A 10,210-nucleotide genomic window follows, 5' to 3' on the forward strand; every position below is an offset into this window, starting at 1 on the left:
TTTGCTGTAAAACTATAAGATCAGGAGCGTGTGTGAGGGTCAAAGCGACCATTAGAAACAAGGAGAAGGAGATGTAGGAGACAACAGGCATGTTGCACGTTTGAAACTCCAAAAAAGGAAGAATACTACATAATTAACCTGTTGATCATCATAGCAAAAATTCCAAATTCATAAATGTAAATGTACTTAACTATTTCTATTAGAGTTACAACAATACACAGAACCTATATGGCCTTCATTAAACCCCAAAGCTGTAAAAACTATTGACTACTTACATTTATTTAACTGTTTCATCTGAAAGATGTATTTATTGATTCCTGTATTTTGTAAGCCTGGTATTTTCCCCCCTTTTCTGTTATTTATATAATTCTTTCATCTTTCTGTAAAATGTTTCCACTCATTGTTACTGAAAAAAAGGAGACAACAGGCCAAACATGAGCAGAGAAGAAGAAACGCAGGCTCCTCCCTCCACCACCAGGGGGCGGTGAAGCCCATAGACATTATATACGTATATAATATCTATGGTGAAGCCAACTAGTGACAACAAGAAGTGGGCGGAGTCCTGCTCTTCCTCGGTGGTTGTAAAGATGGCTGACCGCGCAGTGTTTTGATTCCATGCTTATTTCTGTGTATTTTTATTGTTGTTTTGTTGTCATGCATTGGTGAGCGAATGCTGCGGGTTACCCGGATGTTGGTGCTCCTGGCCGTTTGCAGCGGTGTTTACCTGCTGCTACAGGGGTACTACTTCCGCTTCTACCTCACCAAGGTAACACACACGCGCACAAAATAGAGCAGGAGGGACAATGACTCCATCCTCTGAGGAACACTGGCAGCACTGAGAGCTGCTCCATACAAACAGTTACTGCTGCTGCCAGACTGTACAACAAACAGGACACACACAGTGATGTACATTGCCATGAATCTGACGATACGATTTACGATTAGCATTTCACGATACAATATATTCCGATACTAAACAATACTATATATATCGCGATATCAATAATTAAAAATGTCACCTGTACAAGGATTTTTTTTTTTTTTTGAAACTTGCGAGAACAAGTAAATGGTAACTAACTGTAATTCAAGTACCAATATCAAAAAGAAGTTGATGTTTATTAAACTGTCAAATTATATTTTTCAAAATAATTAAAATGTTGCTTCTACAATGATTTTTCTTCTTTTTTTAAAGTAACCACTTACATCTATAAAAGTGCCCAGTATGTCAAAGTGTCTATCCATAAGGAAATGTACGTTTTCCGGACCTTTTCTACATAAGCGTAACGTGCCTGTGTTTTTTCACCGCGTCAGGATGGCTGAGTGGTCTAAGGATCCACCTATAAAAATACATTAAAAAATAAACATTTTAGGGTATTTCCTGGGTTAGGGTTGGGGCTAAAATAAATGGCATAGCGGGGTAGCTAAAAATAAATATGAGCTGGAATAAGTCACGTGGTGCACCTATCACGTCACCTAAACTGGCCAGTGAGGGGCCGCTGCGTACACGTCACCTAGTCACGTGGTCTAAAATGGCCAATGAGGGGGCGCTCCGTACGGATAGAGGGGGAGTCAATTGGTACGTTTCAGTACGAATAGCCACAGCCATGTTTTATGAAAATAAAGTGCACTCAACTTCCAGCTATAAAATGCATTGAGGAGTGAGGTAGTTTAACAAGGTCTGATGTGGTTCACTGACACCTAGTGACCAGGTGTTTATGTGCTTTGATATGTTGTAATTAAAATATTTTTTTGTAAAAAAAAAAAAAAAAAACCTGTTTAAAAAATTGATTTGGACATTTTTTAGGATTGATAAGATAATCGCGTTGTGAAACTTCGCAATATATTGCCAAATCTATTTTTTCTTACACACACACACAATTCCATACCCTGACCATCACTGCTCACACTTTGAAATATAATACAGTATATACACATCCTGAATAACCCTGTAGGCTTTACAAACCTGTACTCTGAAGCTGGATAAATATATCCTATAACTTCATGTGATTGGCTCTCTCTCTCTGTCTGTCTGCAGCCTCCCCCAGGTCAGCTGACTCCAGACCACGCCCACCAGGTGAGCCGCTGAGATCTGTTTACAGGTACATCTCAATTAGAATTTCATGAAAAAGTCCCATAATGCTTGTCACTGATTCCAGAAAGTGAAACACATCTATGATATAGACTCATGACAGATAGAGTGAAATATTTCAAGCCTTTATTCCTTAAACGTTAATGATTAAGGTTCACAGTAAAATGGAAACCCAAAATTCAGGTTCTCAGAAACTTAGAATAATACATTTGATCAATAAAAGAAGGATTAGATGTCTCTCCTCTATGGGGGTCAGCGCAGACTAGTTTTTGAGATGTACCTGTACGTGGTAACAGGCGTTCTGTTGGTTTCCATGGTAACTGCCTCTTCCCACAGACTCTGAAGGACTTCATGTCTGTGGCGCATCACTTCCGGGTCCCCGTTTTCCTGATTGACCCCGTGGCTCTGAAACACATTACCCACAATCCTCAGCGACAGAGCAGCTGCTACCTGTGCAGTGGCCAACCAATCACATCCTTTGGTCTCAACGCCAACCAATGGAAGTACGACGTGAGTGTGAAGACTCCGCCCACTTCTGTCTGTGTCCTATTCCAAGAAGATGGATTAATTTATTCTGATATCTTTCCATTAACTTGACTTAACCTAACAGTCACAATCCCAGATTAGCTGTCCTGTGAAGCTGGTTACCAACAGGTTAATTTAACCAGGGGTTTCCAACCTGGATCGGTGGGTTCAAATCAAAGGGGCGGAGTTAGGAGCGACTGACAAATCACAAACATGTAGAAACCCTGCAGAGCAGCCTACGTTACCATGGAGGAACAGACAATTATTGTTAACAAATACGAAGTATTAAAATCCATAATCCAGGCCTTGATCCAGCTTCATAGTACAGTTGATCTGGGATTGTTTGGTTAAGTCAAGCTCACGGAGAGATATCAGGATAAATTAATCCAGCTTCATAGTCCAGTACTAGGGTTTCATGATTGCTACTGTTTTTGATTTGATTTGATTTTTATTTCAAACATGAACACAATCAGCAGTGTATTTACCAGAAACAGAAAATAATAATAATAATTAAAGAAAATGAAAAAAGCAAACAAAGCAAAGAGAGAATAAATGGTTACAAAATCCCTCCACGTGAAGCCTAAACAAAAGGAGTGCAAAAAGGAGTAGAAAGAAGTATAAAGTTATATGATCCTACCTATTGTAATATCTACACTATATACTTTATTTCTATACATTAATCTTCTTATAATATACATCTATTTACAGTATACAAGGAGACATAATTAATTGATATATATCTATAAAATTAAACAATTCATGTAATTATGTCCATTATACATTCATCAGTTCAGACAGACACATACATAAGTATATACACACCTATTTATAATATTTTTCCCTTTAACACTTAGGCTTTGAGAAGATACATTTTATGTATTTATGTTTAAATTGCTTTAATTTCAGACTTTTTTTAATTTTATTTCTACACACAAACTGTTTCACAATCTTTTACCGTTTACTGACACTCAAAAGCTTTTTTTCGTTGTCTGTGCGTGCAGTGACCGAAAGTTCATTTTGTCCAGAAGGTTTTAATTCTCAGCCTTTTCCAGAAGTAGTTTCTGAATATTTGATAAATAGTTTCTGAATATATGATAAATAGTTTCTGTTTGTTTGTTTATTTATTTACAGGCTGGTTTCCTGGCCGCTCTTGTTTTGAAAGGTTTCGAGCTGATGGAAATCACAGGAAGTGACCCCCGGTTGGTCAGTCTGGACTTCCTGGCGGGAGAGGAGATCCCGCTGCACTTCCTGTTTCGTCTCCATGGCTACGTGATCCAGGTGTGGTGGCTGGTCTAGTGTTTGTTACCATGGTAACAGTGGGAGCAGTAACACAGGAGGAGCTTGTGTGTGTGTGTGTGTGCGTGTGCGTGTGCAGGTTGTGTTACTGTATGAGCGCAGTGGTAACTTCCTGTGGCACGGCGTGTTGCGTCTCCGAGACGGAAAAGATCGAACCTTCGTGGACTTCAAAAAGCTGCCGTATGGACGCCACGCAGGAGCGTACGACAGGTGTGTGTGTGTGCGTGCGTGGCATCTTTCTTTTATTCAGAACTAAACCTGATCTGGACCAGCTTAGCCGTCAGCATCCTGGGTTCTCACCAGCCAGACCATAGGGGCTCCCTACAGTGTGGTTTTGATCCCTTATGTTGTGATGTCACCCCTTACGGTGTGTGTTGTTTCTTCCTTTTTTAATCGGTACCATCATAATATTAGGGTTAGGGACTTCCACGGGTTGTTTTAACTCTCAATTTAATCTGAATAACCCAGAAACACATACGTCAGCCACACCGTTTATTTAATACAGGCGATTTACTTGGATGCTCCCGTCTTTACCTCAGGACCCTGCAGCTACTTAGCTGCCCCCAACGTTGCCTGTGTGCATCCTCAGCTTGGTAACCGTAATCACCGTCCAATATAAACAGTGTTTCATCCACTAGTGTGTAGCGGCACATGAAGCTGCTCGCCTTGTTTATAACTCGCAACAGATCATTCTACATGCGCGCGCACAGATGTGTCTGGTTGAAACGAGTCCAGCGGCTTAATTTGGGTCGATGGGTTTGGGTCGTGTTCTGTCTTTTTTAAGCTTTACTGTGTGCATCTACTGCTTTGTCACCCATAATCAGCATCAGATATAAACAGTGTGCTTCATAATCTCAACAAAAACAATCAACTAATTATAATCATACAAAAATATAAAACTAATGAGTTGGGGTGGGGGGCGGCGTATCCATAACAGTCCCAATATTACTGCAGGTCCCACATAATACCTCATTTAAATTTGAAAAACGTATCTTGAATTAAATGTTATTTCTTGTCTATACATTGTCTGTGAGGAATTAAACCAATAACTTTTGGCTTTAAAGTAAGGCAGTAACAAAGACAACAAAACCCAAAAAACGTTAGCTTTACATCACAATATTTGGCTCTCAGAAGGTTGTAGATTTCTAAATTTCACTGTAAAAAATTACTGGTGAGAACCCTGGCATCAGTTACCATGGTGATTTACAAGGTAAGAGATGAACCAGTGTGGTAGTACAGAACACAGGGTTAATCCTGAAGTTAGTGCGATAAGAGGAAATTGTGTTTTATTGTGAGTTATTGTGTGTTATTGTGTATTACCGTGTGTTATTGTGTATTACCGTGTGTTATTGTGTATTACCGTGTGTTATTGTGTATTGTTGTGTGTTACCGTGTGTTATTGTGTATTACCGTGTGTTATTGTGTATTACCGTGTATTATTGTGTATTACCGTGTGTTATTGTGTATTACCGTGTGTTATTGTGTATTGTTGTGTGTTACCGTGTGTTATTGTATATTACCATGTGTTATTGTGTATTACTGTGTGTTATTGTGTGTTTTTGTGTATTACTGTGTGTTGTTGTGTGTTATTGTGTATTACCGTGAGTTATTGTGTGTTATTGTGTATTACCGTGTGTTATTGTGTATTGTTGTGTGTTACCGTGTGTTATTGTATATTACCATGTGTTATTGTGTATTACTGTGTGTTATTGTGTGTTTTTGTGTATTACTGTGTGTTATTGTGTGTTGTTGTGTGTTGTGTGTTATTGTGTGTTGTTGTGTCCACAGACCAAGGCTCTCTCTGACAGTATTAGACGGTCTGGACGTCCGCGTCCCTCAGAATGTGTCTCACTTCCTGTCCCAGAAGAGAAACTCCCACTTCCTGGAGTGTCGTTATCGTGAAGCTCGCAACTTCCTGCAGGTCAACACCGCCGCACTCAAGACTTTTACTGTGAAAGAACCGCTGTGTGACGACTTCCTGTGTTCAGATGTATCCTGAGGACTCTTCTTCTACTGCGGTGGAGTTCATTCAAAGAGCCAAGTCTGTCCTCCGACTGACGACCGACGCCCTGAACCACATCGGAGTCCCGTTCTGGATCAGCAGCGGCACATGCCTGGGTAGGTAACCATTAATAATCAATAATAGTAAATAACCATTAATAACCATTAATAATCAATAATGGTAAATAACCATTAATAATCAATATTGATAAATAACCATTAATAATCAATAATGGTAAATAACCATTAATAATCAATAATGGTAAAAAACCATTAATAATCAATAATGGTAAATAACCATTCATAATTAATAATGGTAAAAAACCATTAATAATCAATAATGGTACATAACCATTAATAATGGTAAATAACCAATAATGATGAATAATGGTAAATAACCTTTAATAATTTGTCGTGGTAAATAACCATTAATAATCAATAATGGTACATAACCATTAATAATGGTAAATATCCATTAATAATTAGTAATGGTAATTAATCATTAATAATCAATAATGGTAAATAACTTAATAATTAGTCATGATAAATAACCGTTAATGTGTACTATAATAATAATCCTTACTATGCACTACAAACTCAATAAGTACAGTATATACTGTCTACTATATACTATAAGTATGATTAGGATGATGAGATAAAATAAACCTGGGAAACAGAAAATAAATATTTTTTTCCTTTGAGGTTCAAATCACCCTCTTTTCCAAAATCACCTTCTTTTTCAAAAATAATATAATTAAATAAAAGAAAATAAAAATAAAACGGTACATAGTTTTATATATCAACATACATAACCATATGCAACACATAAAAGTTAATATTTACCATAGTTATACTCAACACAATTACAAATTAAACTGAGATGGACTTACAGAAATTCCTTAGACAACCTGAGTGTCTTTTTTCTGCTTATTTGTCACTAAAACCTTTTATCTTCATTCTGAAACTGACGGTGCCTGAAGCGTCATTCAGCACTGAAGGACTAAATGTGTGTGTGCTGCCCCCTCAGGCTGGTTCAGGCAGTGCAGCATCATCTCCTACAGTCGTGACGTGGACATCGGCGTCTTCATCTCTGATTACAGCTCTGACATCATCAGCGCGCTGACGGGCGCCGGCTTCAAGCTCAAACACAAGTTTGGAAAGGTTTACCATGGCTCTGCCTTAGCGTTGGTGCTAACTGGGGTTTTATTCTGAAAGGGTGCCCTTTACTTTGAAGGTGGAGGACAGTCTGGAGCTGTCGTTTATGCACGTGGACGTCAAACTGGACATTTTCTTTTTCTACGAAGACGGAGACGTCGTTTGGAATGGAGGGACGCAGGCGAAGAGCGGACGCAAGTTCAAGTAAGTGTGTGTGTGTGTCTGTCACTTTGTGTGTGTGTGTTGAACTTCCTGTTCCTCTGTATTAACTCAGGATGGGACTTCCTGTCCTCTGTCTCAGAGGCAATGGACAATAATCTGTAGATGTCTCTGATTGTCTGAAGTGCAGCATGGGACGGCGGTCTTGTTTGAGTCCCATAGAGCAGGGGTTCTCAACCTTGGGGTCAGGACTCCATTTGGAGCCACGAGACACTGGAAGGGGGTCGCCAGATACCTTCAAGAAACTAAGAATATTTTTTTGTTAACAATTTGAGCCCATTTCTGCAACTACATCAAATTTGCCATATTTTAACCTATTTTGGTCAATTTTTCTTTCCATATTTTTGCTCCTTTTAATGTATTTTTTCTACATTACTCCCATTTCTGACACTTCTCCATCAAATTTCAATGCCTTTCTGCACAATTTTTCCACTTTCAAGACATTTTCAGCACTTATAAACCCTTTCCACCACTTTTCCAACTAATGTCACATGTTGACCCATTAATTTCACTTTTAGCCTCTTCATATTTCTTGCTTATTTTGGACAATTTTACCACATTCATGATTTGTAATGACCATTATTTGCCAGTTTAAACTAATTGTTCCAATATTGACACTATCTGTCAATTTTTGGCCACTCGAAATTTTAACCAATTTCTGTAGTTTTTAAAACCCCTTTTCCACTATTTTTGGTCACTTTTAACACATTTTATTTCTGTTTAAAACAAGGATTTACATAATTAAGATGACTATATACTATTAAATAAATGTGTTTATCACAGATTCATAGAACAATAGACCATCATTTTTCTGACTTTATGGATGGACCCCAAAAATCTCTCCCCTTTATAGATTACCCTGTCTCCCCATGACTGTTCTTCAATGTTCATGTCGGTGTTTAACCACAGTGGGGTTCCCCGCGTTCTGGGACCTTTATTTTGAGGGTCATGGGCTGAAAAGGTTGAGAACCACTGATGTAGAACACGTCTTTTGTTGTTGCTTGTGATGTTTGGTTTCTTTTGCTGCTCAGTGTGTGATGGAACCAACAACCTTCAGATCTGCTGAGTGAAATGTGATGTCATAGTAACATGTTGACCTCTGACCCCTCCTGCTCAGGTACGTGTTTCCGACCTTCTCGCTCTGCTGGGCGGAGCTACTGGAGCTGAAGGTTCGAGTCCCGTGTCAGACACTGGATTACGTGATGGCGAACTACGGCCGCTCGTGGAGCGTCCCAGTAAAGAACTGGGACTGGAAGTCTTCACCTAGCAACGTGCAGCCCAACGGGGTGTGGCCTGTAGGGCAGTGGGCGGAGCTCATTCAGGTGTACTGAAACAATGTCAACGATATGAAGTTTAACAGAGATAAAGTGTTTTATTTATGTTTGATTCTGTGTAAAACTTCATGAACTGATCAGAAACATTTTTACGTGACTTTTTATTTAATAAACAAATGATAAACAACTCATCTCCGTGTTCCTACACGCATAGAACGCATCCCAGTTTGTCAACAGCCTGTTTCAGTCAACGTGACGTCATATGTGCCTCTCAGTGACGTCATGCCCCAGTCACGATGTGGTCCCGGAGTCCCGGTGCTGCACGAGGCCCTTCTGGACCAGCTCCGGGACCTCCACCGCTAACCACGGGCCGAGACCCAGCGCCATGAGGTGCGCGAGCCCAAAACGCGGCGCGTTCCGGGCCCAAAGGGGCGCGAAGTGGTCGGTGAGGCAGATGCGACCGCCCCGGTACATCTTGGCGGTTTTCCCGTCCAGCTCCGGTATCGCCAGCTCGGGGGCGGTGTCCGGGTACGTGACCGGGATGTCAAATTCCAGCCCGAACTCGAAGCGCAGAAGCTCGTGCACGAACCAGCAGGTCCCGGTCCAGCGCGTGCCCTCAGGGTTGGACTGCAGGCGGAACCAGTCGTTGTCCGCCGCCTTGTTCTGCTCCACGAACCGGATCAGAGACAGGTACTCCTCCTTCAGACGCTCCGCCCAGCGGGGGTCCCGGGGACCCGCGTGCGTCTTTAGCACGGGGATCTGAGACACGGCGGCGCGGGTGGCCTCGTCCGCCATGACCAACAACACAGTAACACCAGGATCAGCTGACGTGTCTCAGACCGGGTTAAGTCACTTCTTACTCCTCCTCCTCCTTCTTCTCTGGTAGTTAACATTATTATTGTTGCACTACCGCCACCTTGTGGTCTTTATTTCTCCCAACGTTCAATCATCATGTCAAACTCATGGCCCGGGGGCCAAATCCGGTCCTTTGGAGCATCCAGTTAGGCCCGCAGGAAAACATAAAAATGACAGAGAAAACATGAATAATTATGTAAATGAAACTCAACAATGTTTGCAGGTACATTTGTAGGGAGGGCTGATGATGGTCACAATTATGCAATATATATATATATATATATATATATATATATATAGTATGCATTATGCAGTATGCATTACTGTTACTTTACTTAATTTACTTTACTGTTACTTTACTGTTAGTTTATATATGCATTACTGTTACTTTACTTCAGTTGGTGTGTTAACCTTGGACAGCATGTGCAGACAAGGCAAAAAAAACAAAAAAACAACTACAATATATCAGTCCTTCTCTCCTCCAACATGTTCCTCTGTGGACCAATCACATGATTATTTTCATGAAATGAATGCATCAATAAATAAACAAATACATGAATAGCATTTATGGCATATATATTCAGGTATTGAGTGATGTATTTACTAATGGATGTATTTATTATTATGGCAGAGTTTGTCCTCCATGCTATGGCTCTATTTGGTTTTTTGTTGTTGTAACTTTTATTGAACATTTTCAGAAATACAAACTCTTGATGAGGATAATAAACTCAACTTCCAACTTCTTCAAAAGCAAAGTACAAAAAACCACAACAAAAGGGGCTACGTTTATAAGGAA

At 40.1% G+C, this 10,210-nt stretch overlaps 2 protein-coding genes across 3 annotated transcripts; one reads left to right on the plus strand and one right to left on the minus strand.

Moving 5' to 3' along the window:
* Positions 1 to 498: 498 nt before the first annotated feature.
* Positions 499 to 8,750, plus strand: fktn (fukutin). 2 transcript variants are annotated; one of them, XM_028462562.1, is made up of 10 exons: positions 499 to 766; positions 2,036 to 2,074; positions 2,426 to 2,599; positions 3,746 to 3,892; positions 3,990 to 4,120; positions 5,699 to 5,831; positions 5,899 to 6,028; positions 6,939 to 7,072; positions 7,146 to 7,270; positions 8,403 to 8,750. In XM_028462562.1, exons 1-10 carry the CDS (start codon positions 671 to 673, stop codon positions 8,614 to 8,616), a joined length of 1,323 nt encoding a protein of 440 aa, XP_028318363.1. In that variant the 5' UTR covers positions 499 to 670; the 3' UTR covers positions 8,617 to 8,750. The 2 variants fall into 2 exon arrangements, with proteins under 2 accessions (XP_028318363.1, XP_028318364.1); XM_028462563.1 differs by lacking the exons at positions 499 to 766; positions 2,036 to 2,074 and having other exon boundaries at positions 2,562 to 2,592.
* Positions 8,704 to 9,429, minus strand: ufc1 (ubiquitin-fold modifier conjugating enzyme 1). Its single transcript, XM_028462564.1, has one exon. The coding sequence runs from the start codon at positions 9,352 to 9,354 to the stop codon at positions 8,851 to 8,853; it is 504 nt and encodes a 167-aa protein (XP_028318365.1). The 5' UTR covers positions 9,355 to 9,429; the 3' UTR covers positions 8,704 to 8,850.
* Between the last annotated feature and the right edge of the window lie 781 nt (positions 9,430 to 10,210).

This window comes from Gouania willdenowi, chromosome 12 (genome assembly GCF_900634775.1).
Source record: "Gouania willdenowi chromosome 12, fGouWil2.1, whole genome shotgun sequence".
Classification (NCBI taxonomy): domain Eukaryota; kingdom Metazoa; phylum Chordata; class Actinopteri; order Blenniiformes; family Gobiesocidae; genus Gouania; species Gouania willdenowi.